This window comes from Dermacentor andersoni, chromosome 5 (assembly GCF_023375885.2).
Source record: "Dermacentor andersoni chromosome 5, qqDerAnde1_hic_scaffold, whole genome shotgun sequence".
Taxonomy (NCBI): Eukaryota; Metazoa; Arthropoda; class Arachnida; order Ixodida; family Ixodidae; genus Dermacentor; species Dermacentor andersoni.
Genome location: NC_092818.1, coordinates 140,510,697 through 140,529,304, shown reverse-complemented (window position 1 = coordinate 140,529,304; position 18,608 = coordinate 140,510,697). Strand labels below are relative to the sequence as shown.

The window sequence follows — 18,608 nt, the reverse complement described above, 5'->3', positions numbered from 1 at the left end:
GCCGAACTGTCAGGCCTGGCTCAGTCAAGCTGCGTTAATTAGCCTGCTCCTCTGCGTGCCTCTATGCATTCTGGGAAATAATCCCATATCGCCTAACAGACATGCTGAAGATGAATAGATATCGTGTGGTACATAGGTCAACTCCACTCTATCCCTTCTTAACCACTGCACCAAAACGCACACTAAGAACAATTTGATTTGTTCAATCGCTACGCAGAAACGACTAGACCCGCCGCAGTGGCTTAGCGGCTAGAGCGTTGCGCTGCTAAGCACGAAGTCGCGGGATCGAATCCCGGCTGCGGCGGCCGCATGTCGATGGGCGCGAAATGCAGAAATGGCTGTGTCCCGCGCACAGGGGATACCTTAAAGATCCGCTTGGTGGTCAAAAATTAATACGCAGTGATCCACTACGGCATGCCTCATATTCGGGTCGTGGTTTTTGACATGTAAAACCAAAGAATTCAATGAAAAAATACAGCTACAGGCCGAAAAGATGTTACAGCACAGGGAGAGGCCGTGCGATGTACAGTAGGTAAATGAACTCGGGGATGAATTTCGCGCCAGAGGAACAGGAGACGCCATAAGCCATCTTTCCCGAATGAAAAAATTTACTCATTCACAACGCAGAAGCAACTACGGCCGAATAACATGTCGTATAGCGCAGGCCATATAAGGCACGCCTAGTGACGCAAGAGCGTCGCGGCGTTCTGCGGAGTCGCCATGCAAAGTAGAGCGGCACGCATCGCGGACGTTGTCACTGTCCTAGCGCCTCCTTATCAGCTGCTATATAGTGTAGTGGGCGCCGATAAGCAACGACCGCTTCTCCGGTCGACGTCGCGTTTCGCATGAATCTGTGGAACGACCTCTTCGTGTGCCTCGCTGGCGTCTCAAGCTCACGGCTTTGCCGCAAAGGTATTTCACGCCTCCGATAACGAATACGCCTGACACCCCGTATACTCCAATTCCTCCTCCTTCACACCACGCTTGTATCTTCGGGGAGAGGGCGAGAAACTATAGTTACGAAGCTATGGTGTTATATGCGACGGCAGCGCATTTTATCTTCCAGAAAATGTGGGGAGGGGAAGACGAACTAAGCAGTAGAACCGAGAAGGACTTCTGAAGCAAGTGAAATTCTACTACGCACACAAGTGACAAAGAAACTGGGCGCACTCAAAAGATGCGCCCAGTTGACAATATCGTCACGGGAACAGCCTACATTTACCAATTAGAACCATATGCAAGATTACAATAGTCACAAGCAGCGGCGAATACAATGATCTTGAGTGCCTCTGGCCACTTCGTCGTCGATCGCCCGACCGACAGTAGCAGCCCCTTCACTGTCTCGTGGCACTAACACAAGGGACGAGAGCATCAACCCTGCGCTTGTTATAGGGGTCGTCACGTACCGCGTAAGTTTTACAACGTGCGCGATAGATGGAAGATATCACGGTGGATGACTGAATTAATGTTCGCCACTCGGGGTTCGTTAACACAATTAAATCCGCGTACACGAGAGTTTCTTCACTGCATTCCGTCGCCGCCGCGATGGCCGGCATTCGAACCCACGATATCTTGCTCAGTAGCCGAGCGCCATAGCAACTGAGTCTCCACGGCGGTTATAAAAGGGACACTAAACCGAAACAATAAATCAGTTTAGACTAATGAAGCATTGTTTGAGAACCCTGCAGGCAGTCATTTAAAAAAAATAGTTTGATCATTAGATGAGAAAATGAAGGTTCAAGTATCAGTATTTGAACTTCGCGCCGAAACCCCAGCGCCGGTACGTCAGCGTGACGTCAGGGATTCCAAAGGATGTTTTCGCATTTGGGCCGCGTTGGCTGAATAAAGGTTCCCGAAACTTGCCATGTTTAATATCAGGTTTCTTTAGAACACAATGTAGCCAATCTGTACCGCTATATATAATTAGTAGGCCCTAGAAGATGCCATCAAAATCCAAGACGTCACAGCCTCCAGGAGCGGGAACTTAAGTAGGCGTCGCCACCCGTATTTCGTTCTTGCGCTTTTTCTGGCTTACCAAACGTCTTATCGTTGTAAGAGTGGTGTTACATGTGTTGTAGAACGGTAATTTACTGATGCAGAAGAAATTATTTTTCACTTTAGTGTCCCTTTAAGATTGGTCGACATCCTAGAGGCAGGAGAGCCTCAACGAGCGCACAGACAGATTCAGGTCTCTCATATTCGACTAAAACTTGGCAACAAAAAAGGTGCCCTATCGAGGGGGCCCAGAAGCAATTTTCGCGATCGAACAGGACTAGGAGCTAATGCCGATAATATGGGGTATATAAACAGTGAGTAGTGCAGAATCTCTACTAATATGGCTGTTCGCGAAAACACCATCTCAATGCGTGGAAGGAATAGCAAATGATTGGTCTCAAAATTGAGTTGTAGGATTAACGAATACAATTATGCGCAATAACGAGCCTATTGGCACGCAACAAGGGTACGCAATGTGTTTCCTTTAAAAAGGAACGGAGTGACCATCGTGACAGTACTGGCTTGGCTCCATTGACAATCAGCTCAGCGACACGGATAGCGACAGGTCAACAACGCAAACACAAGCTAACGCACGCGCACGCAAAGAAGCAACGGATAAGAAGCTGGCTCGTCAGACAAACCAACAATGTGTGTTGCAGTGCTGTGCAAGCGCACTAACGGGCCTGCAATAGCGATAGAGACTCCAGCCCTCCAACTAGCGTGACGGTACACAGGGGACACATTGATAAAACGGCCAGCCAAGTTGCGAAAGCGCATGGGCAGTAGACGTACCTATAGGACTCGACTATTTCGCGTGTCGCCGCCAGAAATTGCACTGTATGCACAGCAATCTAGACTCCTGCTAACGACTATAGAGCGCAAGCGTACAGTGGTGTACGGTCACGCAATTCACATACGACCCGAAGCTGCGTCTCAGCCATCTCCTCTGTCGTCTTTCGGCAAGTTATCGAGGTAAACGTAAACGAAAGCATTACTAAAACGCGCAGGGCACGAACGTGAGGGTTAGCCCAACCAGTATCTGCAGTTTAAGCCGGACCCGAGTTCAGACGTTACTACACAAGACACGGGCACACTCGTGTGCACGCAAAGATCGTAACCACAACGGACACAGCCCGTTGCAACCACCGGTTCAGCGTGCGCTCCTGAGTGCAGCTCTGAATTCACAACTTAAAAGCCAGTCACAAAACGAGCAGTGGGACCCCTACTTGTTCCTCTTACTGCGCGCATGCAGACAAGGAGAATAAAAGCATACGACTGCGTTACTGATGTTGCTCCCTGGTTTAATGGGAGGTGGAGATATTGGTCAAGGTGCTGTTAGGCATTTTTTTTTCTGCTACTCCTGCCACGCAAATGCATTCACGTGGTGAATACCGTATGCTGCCCATGCAACAAATTTGTCACTAAAGGTATTGATAAATGAAGTACAAGATGCGCGTCTCCTCTATATGGATCGAGCGACGGAAAGCCACAGTTGTCGAAAAGTTCGGCGATGCGAAAGGGTTTCCTTATCTTGCAAATAAAATTCGTTAAGTAGTCTCCACTTTAGGAAGGTGTGCACTGGGACCGGTTGGTACATAATTATGCGGGAATAAATATCAACAGAGACAAGATACAGTAAGGACGGCACCGTTATTTTTTTGCTGTGCCACGTTCTTGCAGCCGCGCCTTCAACGCGTATACGTTCTGAGACGGGTCGGCTACAGAGGCCGCTTGTCCGAACAGTTTGCCGTCACACGCTCCACCACAAACCTCATTCGACGGAAATGATGCTACGCCGCACCGCAGGCGGGCCGGCGTACGCGTGCTGCCGGAAAGCAATGAATATCGATGGCCTGCCTTGCCTGGCGGTGGAGCCAACGGCACATGCAGAAAAGAAAACGCACCGCGCACGGTCGCCCGACAAATGAGCCGCGCCAACCGAGGGAAATGCGAGCGGAATTTTGCAGCAAGGCCCACGACGCGCCCGGCCTGCTGAGCGCGCCATGGCGGTGCTGCTGCTGCTGCTGCTTCGACATACATTGTTTCTCCGGTAATGCAAATTCCGCGCACTACGCTACGAAGGCTACATCCGCGCTGAGCCGCGCGGTCCGTCCAACCAGCGGCGGACGACAACGTCTATAAGCACACCGCTCCCGGCTATAAATAGCGGAGTTGCAGCGATGCTTCGAAACTTTGTGTGGCCTTGAAATTGACGTATTTCGAAGGCGTACAACGCGAGAAGACGAGAAAAATAAACGGACGAAAGGGAGACCGACACACCGGAAGAAACCCTCACAACGTAGTACACACTACGGTGTGAACCGTAGCGTACTGTCCAGCGTGTGGTGTGTGCGCGCGTGTGCGTGTCTGCACGTATCTCTCACTCTACCTTCGTTATCATTCCGTACAGATCAGCTGATTTTCGGGTAGTGTCCATTTTAAACATGCCTCTTTCCCGCGGTGAGTGTCCAGTGCTATAGAAGCGAGTTGTGAGCATTGGAGTTACTACATACCAAGCTCGAGAACTTATAAGCTTATACAAATGCACGTGTTGCGAACTATTCGTCGTCACGAGCTGGAGCGAGAGCGCCGATCGCAGCAGACCTTATGCTGCATGAAACTATACATGGGAAACGTCAGAGCGGGCATAGGTCTCCGGTCTCTAATGGCGGGTTGTGCCAAATGAGCGCGCCGATCGGCTGGGCGACGCCGAGCTGCTGCGAATTTAATCATCGGAGAGTGCTGCTGCTGTCGGAGTCCCTGCACTATATACCACTGCCCTCGGCTCCGGTGTGTGCGTGTGCGTGTGTGAATGCACGCGCTGCGGATGCTATTGCCTGGGGATTTGCCTTTTTCTTTTTCGTACTGACTATTCCGTTAGGCGCTGAAAAAAAAAAGTACGCAGGAACAAGACCGGGGAGGTTGGAGGGGGGGGGGGGGGGCACGCTTATTCGATCAGTCGGTCGAATGAGAAATCTAATCAGGCTGAGTAAGGAGTGGCGACCTCTCCTGTTAGCCTTGTCGCTGTTGCGTCTTACACAGCGCCTTGCGTGCGCGCATGCTTTCGTTATTGTTGACGTGTGAACGTGTACCCTACGCCGAAGAAACTAATGATGTGTGTATAGGCCAGCTTTATAGTGCGCATATTGACGAGGAAGGCGCCCTGCATCAAACAAAAGAGTGCATAGAGTGCGAGCGGGCTCATTCGGTCCCACACGGACTACGCCGCCGCAAATAGTCGCTGTTACGCTGGTTACAGTATATATATCTCAAACTCGGCAAGGATATAGCGCCGGGACCCCTTGCCGATCGCTCTGAAAAGTCAGCGTTCCTCTCAGACGTGGAAAAGAGGCATGACGGGGAAGCGGGGCTTGCTTCGAAGAAACGCGCCTTGCGATAACAGAAGCCATGCGGCGGCAACGCTGACGGCAGACGCGGGAGCGCTCCGTGGTTGAAGCAAGGTGGAGGCAAGCGAGCAACGGAAGGCTCGGCTGAGCTCATTGCACGCTTCCTGCGCTGGCGACAAGCACACGTGGTGCGATGTGCAACTTCATTCGTGATTATACTAGGCAGAACGCAACTGCGGAGGTACAGCAGCGTTCCCGAGCACCCATATATGTATAATAACACAACGCGGTGTTACACAACTACTCAAAGTTACAAACAACCACGGAAAAGAGGGATATGTGGTTGCGGGCTGACTTTGGGTCACGTGGATTCATTGGTAGTCACGTTATAGTGAGGATGAAGAATCAGTAATCGTCAAATGCGCGAGTCAATTGTCCCTGTATTGGGAGAGCTCGACATCCGATGAAAAACGGTTACCGTCGAAAATCTCAACAGTGTACGCGTGGTAATATATACTGCATCTGTTTCCGAGTGCAAAGTGGTTCTTGTATTCTGCCTCGATCCGCTGCGACGCCATCCGTAACTGAATCCGCGACCTAGCGGTTTGGCACAGCGGGGTGCATGTTGTGTTATTCCGTGGCTGATCAGAATGCATGCGGCCTGGCTCAGTTGAAGTGGTTTTAGCTCGATAATCACGACCGCCGCTGACGAACGAACAGCCTGACGCTGTACTGCTGACATTCCTCGAAATAAAGATGGCAGCTCGATTCGCGTTGGAAACTTACGTCAGGCCATGCACACGTGTCCCCATGTAGTGCCTGAACGATTCGCGGTGTTCCGCATAAGCGCATTAAAGTGTATATACCAACTAGTATATCTAAGTCTCCCGTTCCCTTACATTAAACCGCTTGCCTGTCCAGTATATCTCATAAAAAAAAAAAAAGAACAGAAGAAAGTACGTTCAGCTGACACCGGCGAGCAAGCGTGCGGCCGCGGAGTATGCACGTCTCGTCCTTCGATCACAGACGGGGGGTATCCTGCACAGGCACGCGCTTCGACTGAAATGTTCAGTCCAGAAAGCTTCAGCTCACCGGCGACGCCTCCCCTACGGACGCGTCCCTTCTTCAAGGCTAGCAATGGCGCGACTATTGCGCGAGCGTTTTGGAACTGGACGATTTCGCTGATCAATGAGTTTACAGCATGTTTGCGTTTCCCAAACACCCAATCACGCGCAGATCGCGTGTGTCAATCCTCGACAGCTGACGCGCGCGATCGTCTTCTATCGTGTCGCGGGCGAAGGACGCCTTTACGTGTGCATTTCATAATATATATATATATATATATATATATATATATATATATATATATATATATATATAGCCATGGCCGCTGGATATACGTACAATATTTTGATCCAGCGGCCGTGATATAGCATATTGACGTCACGAACGCGAGGGCGCAGCCGTAGTAGCATCGCCGCAGCAACAGAGGATTTCGCAAGCGGCTCGACAGAATTCCACCCATTCGTGCCCGGTTGCTCATCTGCAACAGCAATGAACTCGGGGCCATGGCAGCGCATGCCTGCACGTACGAAGGACGCTTGCGCAAAACAGGCCTCCAGTGAAGAAAAAAACAAAAAACAACAGCAGATGCAGATTAGAGGTGCGAGCCAGCCGAAGGACGCGTCGTGGATTTACAGGTCGCGTGTAAACGAGAGAAATCAAGTCGATAGGTGCCAAACGTCTGTATGCACCCATGTACGTGCACTGGCATTATAGAGTATGTCTAAGCAGCGGCGAGCAATGCAAAATAACGCGCTAATTTCTTTTAATACGGCAAGTATGCTGCACGGTAAGAACACGGCATACAAACGACAGAGATGCCGCCATGTGCATGTGCAGTTAGTGAGGAGGACCCATAGTGTGCGCATGGGGATAGTTTAGGGTAAATGTGCAAGCTGAAAACCTCACTAACAGATGTCACGCGAATGCAGCGACATCAGAACACTGCGCAGTGGCCACCCGTCGCAAAGGGTGATCCACAATCCCCTTCGTCATGGGCGTGAAATTTCGGAACCTTTCACAGTCGTGGCAGGGTTGCTATAGATATAAGCTATAAACTGAACCTATACGATGTGGCGGTCGCAACAGCGTCGGTGAAGCTCACGTAGCGACAGGCCTCGCATTAGCTCATCTCTAGTGCATGACGAGAGAGGAAACAATGACTACGGCTGAGACGAAAGCCTCAGGCAAGAAAACCTGGAACGGCGCCGATGTTGCAACTCGCATTTTCGACGAGGCGTCGTTCGCAACGGTGCACCGATAGCACTGCGCGCGCCGGCATAAACGCGCGGCATTTAGTGTACAGCCGCTTATAATCGCTAAGCCCAAGGTACGGCAAATTTGCCGCGTCTGGACTGCCGCTTCGTGCGAAAACCCAAGAACGGTAAGTACAGCGTTCGCATAACAAAGGACGGAAACGAAAGAATATCGGCGGCAGGCGAGGTGAAGAAAAGCACGGCGCACATATATAGCCCGTTGTGGCGTACCTTCTCGGACTGCATATCCTGCACAGCCAACGGCGGATACGGGGGACTCGCCGAGGCCTCGAGAACCTGCCGCCGCGCCTTATGCGAGAGACGTCAAACAGACGACAACTTGCGACGAGCGAGGAAGAGGAGAAAGCACCAACGGGACGTGAGCGCACATGCGGTGGTTTACGTTACCCCGGCACTATGTAATCTCGGCGCCTGCCTCGCGAGGACGGAGAGAACAACAAAGTGGGAGAAGGAAAGAAGCGAGCATACAATGCAACCGAAATGGATCGGAATGCGGCGAGGAAGGAGCCGCACGAACAGCGCCTGCGCAGACAAAAAACAAAGAGACGAGCGACGAAACCATGGTTGCACCTGCGGATGCGAGCTCGATCGTTCAAACGCGAGAAGAACACGACTATGGCACGTGACAAGAAGCCACCGAGAACAGAGATCGAAAGGACGCTCAAGGCAGCAGCAGCATGCCTAGTACGTCAGTGACTGCGGCATGTGTAGGGGCAACGTACTAATGCAGGGTTCCGAAAACTTCCTGTAATGCGTAACCGCTCCGAAGTGCGTCGAGTCATCCATGTCCGTCAGAACTGTTACGTTTGCGTAAATGTAAACTATACTGTCACAGCATCAGAGGGGTTATTACCTAAACACAACACTGAATCGCTTGGATTGCTATTCTTACATACCAATGATTTCACTGATTTGGAGGAGAAAAAATTATTATACCCGGGAGAATGAAGGCTACCCGTCCCCTGTGAATGCAGCGCAGAAATCTCAGTGCCGTTAAGGTGTGCGTAACCATCATCATCATGACATCGAAACCGATGAGGTGCGCAAGCAGTACGATATTTCACCGGTTCGCCATTATCAAAAACAGCGTTCGTTTCGTTTGCCTCCGTCCTCTGCCTACGTAAAAATATATTTGGACCATCTTGGCAGAGGAAAAGTTCTCGTTAAGGTCCTTGATTCATTTAGAGCGCAATGTAGTGCGTCTTTACTGATAAACGATTAACTATACACCTGTATTTACGCTGTCAAAATTCAAGACCAGGAAATTTTCCGCATCTGGCGAGCTGCAGAGCAGGAACTTGAAGACAGCGTCGCCATCCGACTTTAGTTTTTTTAGTCTCTTCCGGCTTCTCAAAGTTCCGCTCCAGGTAAGGAGACCGTTTTGTTTTCGCAACAGCCTAATTTATTATGCGTAGCGTAACCTACCACTCCTGTTCTGCGTCCCCCTCAAGTTTCACACAGATGAATGACATTAAGCGCCGACAGCCAAAGAAAAACTAAGGGCAGTGCTGGATTTCTGAATGATCAGGGAAAAAAGCACATACTCAAGGCGTTCGAAAGTACTCCTGGAACGTTAGAAGTCTGTAGGTTCGTAAAATATAATAAACTGCTTGTAATGAATTAACAGTTCAGCGGTTGCAACATGTACGGGTGGGCTCGGAAGTGACACAGACCGCGTATCGATTAGGGCGCCAAATCATCAAGATTCTCTCTATACACCAGGTAAAATCATGCGAAAGGCCAAACGCACAAATTCAGTGCTTCAGCGCACCGTATAGAACGTTAAGCCGCTGCTTTCTTTAGACAGTTGACTTTACTTGGCTACAGTTACACTGCAGAGAAAGAAAGCTTTAAATACGGACTTCACAATACATGCCTTTGCTTAGTATATATAGAATACTAGGTAAGCAAGTTATAGATTGGACGGTACGAGCTCAAAGTACGAACCCCCCCGACTCTTGACCTGAACTGAACGCAACCCGATACAATAAGTGCACCGCTGTTCAAGCGGGGCGGGTGTTATCTCTCAGGAGTAGCGATGAGCGACAATCGATCTAGAGCAATATAGGCAGGCCGTTAAGAGAAACCCTTTTCATCAGCACTGTCGCCGTTGTCGAAGAAACGGAGTCAAGTGGCGGGAAGCCGCTCACATCGCGTCACACCGGCGAATGGGGTTATCGCAGGGTATTGAACTACTAACCTGGCGCGGTGCGCTCGTGACCACGTCAAAAGAACGACTTACGCGCGATCTGAAAGACCTGCGTTGCGGCCGCCGATTGAGGCAATGAAGTGGGGCAAATCTTCGGATTGCAGGTTTTTTACATCTTTTTTGGCACACAGAGCGATTTCGCCGAGAAGCGATATAACCGCGATTGTAGTCACGAAGACGTCAGCAAACGTATGCTGAGCTGAATGTGGACGCTGCCTGAGGACATTGGGTACTCGCGGACATAAAGTCAGCTAAAGCTGATTGCCGACTTCCTCGCACATAATTTCATGCTCTTCAAAACATCGATGAAATTGTACAGCGACGTACCCTATCTATCCACTATTCTTTGCAAAACGCTTACTAATTTACGGCGCGTCGGCGCTTAATGCCCATACTGCGGCCCATATTAATGCCCATAGTTCCTGCAGCGAGCGTTGGTGCTGTCCCTCGTAACCGAGCGAACGAAAGATGAAAAACGAACGCAGAGCGCAGCGGGAGATGAAAAACTGATATCGAAGAGAGCAGGAAAACGGAGGAGGAGGAGGATGCAGCGGAACCATGCATGAGGCGGAAAGCAGAGATGCAGAGTATGGCGAAAGCGTGAGAAGAGTAGTGCCGTGCACGACGGGCTTTGAGGCGACGATGGCTACGAGATGGAGCCACAGTAGCGCGCGTCGTCTGTATGGAAACAAAGCGCTGCATGAGCGGAGGTCTGCCTGCGGCGGCTGCTGTGAATCGCGCACACGCGTCACGGTTAGCGAGGCAGCCATCCTATATAACGCGAAATGAAAATGAAACATGTGCGCTCAAATTTCGCATTAGGGAGTACCGTAATCTTCGGAATCTTTTTTTAAAGCTAATTTGTGTTGCTTGCTTTTCTCTTTCGAACGAAATCATTTTGCAGGCTGCCACGTTTGCAAGGAGACATCCACCGAAGCCACCGAAAAAAAAAAATGAATAAATCGCTTGCGCAACACCGACGCTTAACTGCGGCGACAGGGAGAGACATATACTCATTGTTCAAGAGTATACAGGCGCCGGCTGGCAGGGGCGGGACGGGACCATAACCCTAATGAGGTGAGGCCGCCCATTCAGTCAGTGTCACCCCGAAGAAGTTCCCAACGCGAGAAAGCGTTCGCCGGGCGCACGACGTCGAAAGCACCGATCCCCGAGCGTCGAGCAGTATCGGGGCAAAGAAGACGAAGCAACGCGGTAAGACAGCGACAGCCTCGGCAGCGGCGCGAACACTCGGCGCTGGGAGCCGTGTGCACTCCTCTTTAAACAGAGCAGCGGGTGCCTTCCAGGGCGAAAGCGTGCGGTCGACATCGCTGCCGCCCTGTCACCGCGTGTGGCAGAAGCAGCAGCGGTACAGCGAAGACCCATTGTGCATTATTCGCCCAGTGTGCACCGATCCATCAAAGCGCGGCAAGTAGCTGTCGTCGTCTTCGCCGTCGCCGGAGTCAAAGAGCGAGGAGGAGTTGGCGGAGGGGAGCCATCGTCGTATCTCTCAAGACGACCGAACAGCCACCTTGGGAGCCACGCCCGTATACATTGGTCGCAGTTTGAGGGCTCCCGTCAGCTGTCTGGCATCTAGGCGCGCTCTCTTGTATAAGCCATTTCGTGACGTCTGCTAACGTGCGTAGGACCGCATGGTTAAGCAGATCAGCAGCCACGGCCCACAGCTGTGACGTTTAATTACATGGGACACCTGACCGTAATCATGACAGTGACCGCGCTTCATCGATCACTTGGATGCATCTTTCCGATTCACGAATGGCGATGAACCCAGCGCCGATAACTAGCTATGAGCTTCCACTTGGACAAAATGATTATGGACGTCTCTTGAAGTTCATTCAAATCGGGTTTTACTCTGTGTCCTTAGTAACGATAATCGCAAACATAGATGCGGTCGTGCTTTGTAACTGAACAGCAGCAAGACGTAGCTGAGGCTTGTACCTACCGCGTTTAGCGCGCTTTTAACTATATATATCGCGTGTTAGTCTCGGCGTACGGCCGCCGTTTTGAGCTTTCTATAATCGCAACGTGAGGTTAAAACGCACTTATAAAGAAAACTGCTTGGGCCGCCTGAGCGACGACGTCAATGCTTACGAAACAACCTTAATACGTACAACGCTCTGGTCGTCAAACACAGGCGTAACTCCGACGCGCCTTCGAAATCGTCCACAACCGGCACAGACCATAACTCGACAGCGGCGAAGCGAGTGTATGCGGGCGCAAAGCGAAAGTGCGGCTGACATCGAGTAGGTACGAGAAACGAAGGAAGGAGACTGACATGGAAGTCTGTAAAAGTTAAGAGGGAAAGGTAGAGGAAAAGCAAGCAAGAACGTTTCCGCACTGTAATTAAGAACTCAGGGATGGGGAATAATCGAGCGACGTTAAAGAGCTCGCGTGAAGCGCGGCGTCGATGAACGCGAGAAAAGGAGAAAAGGGGGGGGAGGGACGCGATTAAGGAAAATATAGGCAGCTAAGAAAGGAACAGGCATGGAGGGGAGAAACCGCGTTATAAATGCAAGAAAGGGAAGATCAGAAACGAAGAGGCAATTAAAGAGAGGTAGCTAGACAAGGTACTAAGCAAGAAAACAAAAGACAGCTACATTTTAAATTGTGACCTTTGTGTGACCTCTGCGCTGGCGCACAACCACGCCCTTGTGTGCCGGTGCACTAGGTTAGCACGAAGGACAACGTACAGGAATGATAAGCCATAGAGGTTGCGCAAGAATCCCAAGGCGCCTCCCCCACCCCCCTCCCATTGACGAGAATATGTAATTAGCTTCGGCGGTGTTTTCTTTATTTTTTCAGCTCATACTTTGCTGTGCAGCTTGTACGCGCTCGCCAGCGAAAAGTTCAAAGAAAGAAGCGCAGAGATAGGGTCAACGACGGTTACGCAACTCTTCTTCGTCTCGAGAGATAAAAGGCTGGCGAAAAAATTTGGCAAGCGCGGAGTTCCCGGCTCCATCCTGAGGGGTACAAAGTGAAATCCCAGTAGGCAATCTAGACGCGCTCGCTTCGCCAGTACTCAATTTTGAAAGAACAACTGCGCCGTGAAACTGATCGACACACTTACTTTCTCAAACAGATCCGCTCTATACGTCTAAGCAGCCGGCACGCCGTGTTGATATTCTGCGAGATGGCTGGTGTAAAGTAGTATACGTGTACCTCTGAAGCGAATAGGCCAAACCTGAATCTGTGCATTGCTTATGGTACCCGCATGGTCTGCCTCTGAACGGTTCTGGCGACAAGACTCGGATGTAAGACAGAGCTGCAAAAATAGAATTGCTTCACTGCTATCGTCATCAGGACATCAAATAGCGCACAACACGCTTTTTCAATGCAGCCAAACACAACTAAGAGATCTCAACTGTTTTCCCTCTTACGCTCAACGAGTGGAACGAATCGTGTTAGGCCACGAATTCCCTTGCGATAAGAACCTCGATAGATTGAACTTGAAAGAGCCACTGCTTCAATAGTACAGAATAATCGCTGTCTCGGGGATCATTTTGAGCCAGCAAATCGCTACGATTACATTCCGAGACCACGAAGTTGGGACCATTTCCCACAGCAAAGACCAATCGAATATTTCAGAGGTGCGCTACGTCTTTCGCCAGCCGCGCACTTAACAGTAACAGTGACGTCAGGGCACAGCCGGCAAAACGAGGTTACGAACAACATACCAGGCCAATGGCGTTTGTGCAACGACGCCGCACACACGCACGCACGTTATCGTCACGCGACCGCCCGACAGCAGCTTCTCGCGCGGAGATTCCGCGCAGGTAGCGCGCCTCTTAGCGGAAGGCACAATGGAAAAGTCCCTCGCAGCAGGACATGAGATTGACGCGTTAGACTCTGGCCTAGCTTTTATCGCCAGTAGCAATCTGGAAAGCAAAGGATGCTCGGGCTTCCGAAGCGAGAGACCACTTAAGAGCCACGCGAGTTGGGAGTGACGACTACACGGAGCAGCAATGCTGCGTGCGGACGCGCGCGAGACGGAACGTCACGCGGTACGGTTTAGAGCGTTAAATTATGGGGCTTTACGTGCAAAAACCCCGATTTGATTATGAGGCACGCAGTGGTAGGGGGGGGGGGGGGGCGCCGGAACAATTTGAACCACCAGGTGACGTGTACCTAAATCTTAGTGCACGGGTATTTTCGCATTTAGCCCGCGGCGAAACGCGGCCGCCGTGGCCGGGATTTGATTCCGCAACCTCGTGCTTAGAAGCCCAACACCATAGCCACTATAAGCGATCACGGCGGGTGGACCATAGCGTTGACTGAGGACTTTGCACGCCTTCAAAAGAGTGGGTGACAGAAGAGTTGTTGTCGAAATGTTGTCAATAAAGACGCTCACAGGAGCCACCGACACATCAATGAAATTGATCGATCGATAATGCAGTCCCATAATCCCATTCAAAGGGACTCACTCTTGATTCCGCTGAGAAACAGGCACAACTCGGCATACATGAGGATCGCCAAATAACGAGACTGCATGAGCTGAACCACAGATTGCGTGCTAAAGTGGACTCCTGTGTGCACAAGCTGCAGCGGGCACACTTGCGCTGGAGTGATCCTTAACGGCGCCCCTGTTGATGGGAGCACGATGATCTGCGCGGATGCTGACGGCCCACTGATAAAGCCGGATGCGATCAGGGGCGCGACCTTGATGGGTGCTGAAGGTATCGGACGGCGCTGATTAAGATCACAATGCTCTACAACGTTCTTGTTGAGAAAGACCAAGTCAACTGGCTGCAGTATATACCCTAGATCACGGGACTACCGAACTGGGGCGCTATCTTGTATGCGCATTCGAAAAGCCGGCGTTCGGTTTCGCCTCAAGCGATTGGCCTAGGTTGACCTAGGCCGTGATGTCTGCGTGGCCTGGACAATCGCATGAGGCGAAACTGAACGTCGGCTTTTCGAACGCGTACAAGATAACGTCCCAGGACTCCGAATGTCGTCGCAGCTCTGCTTGAAGGTCGCTTTGTTTGAAGGTGTGTTAAAACTTTTTTTTTATTTTGTAATCTTTTTTTTTTCTTTTCGAAGTGGGCAACGAACAACGCTGTCGCTGCGGAGAGGTTTGAATAACCGAGCTGCCGTTTCGCGCTTGCGATTCCTAGCAGGCCGTCCCAATGCTTAATATATACATGCTTCACCGCTTTTCGTATTTAGCAACTGGTGCCCGTCATGACACGGTCACTGTGATCCTGGAATCAAAGCCACAGCCACGTTCTGAAATTATCCAACACGAATGCGCCGAGCCAGGCGCGGGGCGCTTATAAGCGACGGTCTGTAACCGTGGAACACAGTGAACCAGCAGCTCTGTGCAAATGAAAAATGATAAACCAGACTGCGTGCGTCAGGCACATAAGTCGACAAATGGAAAACCCCCGCCCACGAGTCACTGAGCGAGCCCATGCATCTAACCAAGTATATAAGCAACGAAACGCGCGCCTTTTGCACAGCGGCTGGAAAGTTCCTCGCACGTGCATTTTTTCCGGAATTCATCCGGCAAGCGCATAGCAATAGTTGAAAGTCGTTATGCTTCAAGCAGGAAGCAAAGCGAGGGAACCGGTATGTACGGGCGGACGATCAAGATAACCGCAGAAGCGCTCTCGCTGTGACGACAGACTCGAGCGAACGATTGCCATTATCGGGAACTTGCAGCTGCTGGCCTGTACACACAGAGTTGCCCGTAGGATAAACAGCTGCGCGCAAATCTATTAGGGAGTAACGCTGCTGAATGACCGAGCGAGGGAATACCTATCCATGGCTAAAAAAAGGTTTGAACAGCGCGCGAGGTACCAGAAATAGTAATAATAAAACTTCCTCAGAGCTCAAGCCAAAGGTTCCACCTGAGGTTCCGCAATGTGCATGGCTATCGCGGAATACGTCCCGAATCATTGTACCGCAGAACCATTGACTTGTAATGGAGGTCGGAAAACTTATTCTGTTTCGCCCCACACTCTGAATACTGACACAGCATGCTCTGAATCGAACCCGCATAACCGCGATCAACGCTCTGCATGCCAACTTGAGGTGTTCAATGACTTCCCTGTGGCAACTTGCGACAAGCGCGACGAGGATCAAGCACTGACTGTCACTTGCTAACATTAGTTAGAAAAAGAAAAGGTTACGTTGATAGGGAATGCGTCCTTTGGTACATGCTCCCGTCTACTGCACTGCAAGCTCTTCAATTAAAAAAAAAAAAAAAAAAAACTGCCTGCCATCCTGACATGCAGCTTGTTTTACTTGTGTCCCTTACGGATATTCAAAACACCGGACCACTATACGCTTCCTTATTTGTAACTCTGCTACCATAAAACGACGTAAATGTCACAAGGGACAAAAGTACGTGCCCCCTCTGAAGGTCACCGTCTGTCCCGGTTCAGGCCCACGCCCACCTTCCAAAGCTATATCGGCATTGCATACTAGTGGAGAGGTGCATAAGCTGTATCCTTAACCGTGGCAGGATATATGACGATTCTGGCGTTATCTCTTAACGTTATATGTAGGAAATGTCACACACACACACACAATATGTAGGTGGCGATTCGCAGCGTTTCCGGGCGCTATTGCTTGCTAGGCTGCAGTACATCACACGTGCATCGTCCTTCGTAGAAACCCCATATTTAAACACGCACACACACACGCACAAAAAAGACTGCTGTTCTCGCTAGCATCCGGCGTGCTGCCGTTCGAAAAAAGTAAAAGGGCGTTTTAAGCAATGCCACACTTTTTCCGCAGCTTTAAAGCAAGGTACACCCGACAACTTATACCAGGCGAACGGTAAGCACTGCGAAAGTAATTAGGAAAACTACGCGCACCAGACTGCAGGAACACGCGTCAGGAAATTTGTATTACGTAAACGAAAGCGTTTGACAATGCATTAGTTAGAAATGGCCTCTTGATCCAGTTAGAAATGACCTCGCAGTCGAAGCCCACACAGTGTGCCTAAAGATAGACACCTTTTAAGGTGCAACAAACGGTTCCTATTGCCAACGATGCTCCGAAACGATGCTGTAATACTTTCATGCTGTGACCGCGGGCGACTGATGGAAAGTAGCCCGCACAGAGTAAAAGAGGGTGCAGTGGGTCTCCGGCACAAGAGAAAAGACGTACAGGCGTTAGCCACAAGAAAGCACTGCTTCACGAGGTGGCACGGAAATCACCGAAGATGGACTATCTGGCAATCCTCACATGCTTTGACAGCAGTTATAGCTACGCGGTTTTCCAACATAATGCGGTACTTGAAGGCAGCAGGACTCTTTCCAACCTTAACGCACTCTCCATGATCTAAGAAAAGAAAGGGGGGCAGATAACACGTGGCTCCGGACTGGATTCGCCTTGACGTTACAAAACACCGCCAAAAGGCAGCGGTCGCTGGAGGAGAAGAAACAAGCCTCTGATCAGCGGGCAGACACTCACCACCATGACGAATTCTCTTCGGGGACGTCGCCCAAGCCAAAGACGAGAGTTCGTTCAGCTACTCGTGAGACCTCAGCGCGGGGCTCGCGACTGGATGCGAAGCGCTGGTTGGAGGGGCCTGGACGTTACTTATCCGGCGCCGCTCGCCGCACTTCTGCAGGCCGGCTAGCGCGGTGCAGCACAGGTCGCTTGGGACGCACCGCGGGCGACCGAACCGCAGCGCTACCTCAGTGCGCGCAGACGCAGCAGCAGCGCGCGTACGCGTACCGCTACGCTCGTACAATCAACGCGCTCCTCGCCCAACGCCGGCTGCTGCGCAAGACGTCACAAACGCACACCCACACGGACGCGCACAAACAGGCGCGCGCAGCGGGAGACTCGTCACAGAGCGAATGCAAAAGGCTGTACGCACGCACGAACACCATGCACGAAACGAAGTGGGTAGGCGCGCACACATACAGACGCACAGACGCAAGTGAAGGAACGAACGCGCGGACAAAGTCGCGGGCCCCCGACTTCTTCGCAGCGGGGCGGATGAATTTTTCCTCTCGACAAGTACCGTTACAGCCAACGTCTGCGGAAGCCATTGGGGGAGGGTTGTGGGAGGGGGCAGGGGGACGTGTGAACTGCCACCTTGTTTGCACCGGGCCCGGTTCATCCTCTTGTTTCTCTTTTTCTTCTCGCGCTTTCTCGTCCTCGTGCACCGGACTACTTTCTCTAACTGCAAGGCCACCCCGAAAACACGCACTTTCACTCGGCTGATCGAATGCCCCCACCGCGATTGGGGCCCCGGCACGAAGAAACCACCGTACAGGCAGAGACCGCTCGCGAGCTCGACGCCGGACGCCGGCGAGATAGCCGGCCGCCTTCCCGGCCGCCGTGTTCCGGCCCCAACCTTTCCTCGTCGCTTTGCACGCGTCCGTTATCGAAAACTGCAGCCGTGGGTCGTTCTCCCACCGGCAGTGGGAACGCCATCGCGGGATGCGGGACACGGAGGCTCGCCGGTCACAGCCAGGAGACGACGAGGACGATGGATAGCCGCCGAGGCAAGAAGTAGTAGCCGCCGAGAGGCGACCAGACCTACGCACGGTAAGCGAGACGTCTACTCTGCCTTCGTAACAGTACGTCGAGGCGCAAAAGTACGGTGGAACAGTGCGACTATATAGACTTACGAGACGACCAAAAGTCGACGAGCCGTTCTCTAGCCAGTGCTTGCTTTCCTAACAACAGAAACCGGAGTGCCCCACTACGGCGCGCCTCACAAATAGATCGTGATTT

General features: G+C 51.4%; 1 protein-coding gene and 1 long non-coding RNA gene across 7 annotated transcripts in view; one reads left to right on the top strand and one right to left on the bottom strand.

Annotated features, from left to right (window-relative positions):
• Atpalpha (sodium/potassium-transporting ATPase subunit alpha) overlaps window positions 1-18,608 on the bottom strand; it is a 146,259-nt gene that overhangs the window by 44,787 nt on the left and 82,864 nt on the right. The window contains exon 1 of one of the 4 annotated variants that reach the window (XM_050178721.3): window positions 17,331-17,353. The exons of the other annotated variants lie outside the window; for them this stretch is intronic. Within the exon in view, the coding sequence (XP_050034678.1) occupies window positions 17,331-17,336 (6 nt within the window). The 5' untranslated portion in view covers window positions 17,337-17,353. Of the gene's footprint in view, window positions 1-17,330; window positions 17,354-18,608 lie in introns of those variants that run through there. 4 annotated transcript variants of the gene reach the window in all.
• LOC126531267 (uncharacterized) overlaps window positions 17,959-18,608 on the top strand; it is a 171,575-nt gene continuing 170,925 nt past the window's right edge. For all 3 annotated transcript variants that reach the window (XR_008612642.2, XR_008612641.2, XR_007599618.2), the window contains exon 1: window positions 17,959-18,419. This is a non-coding gene — a long non-coding RNA (uncharacterized lncRNA). The remainder of the gene's footprint in view (window positions 18,420-18,608) is intronic.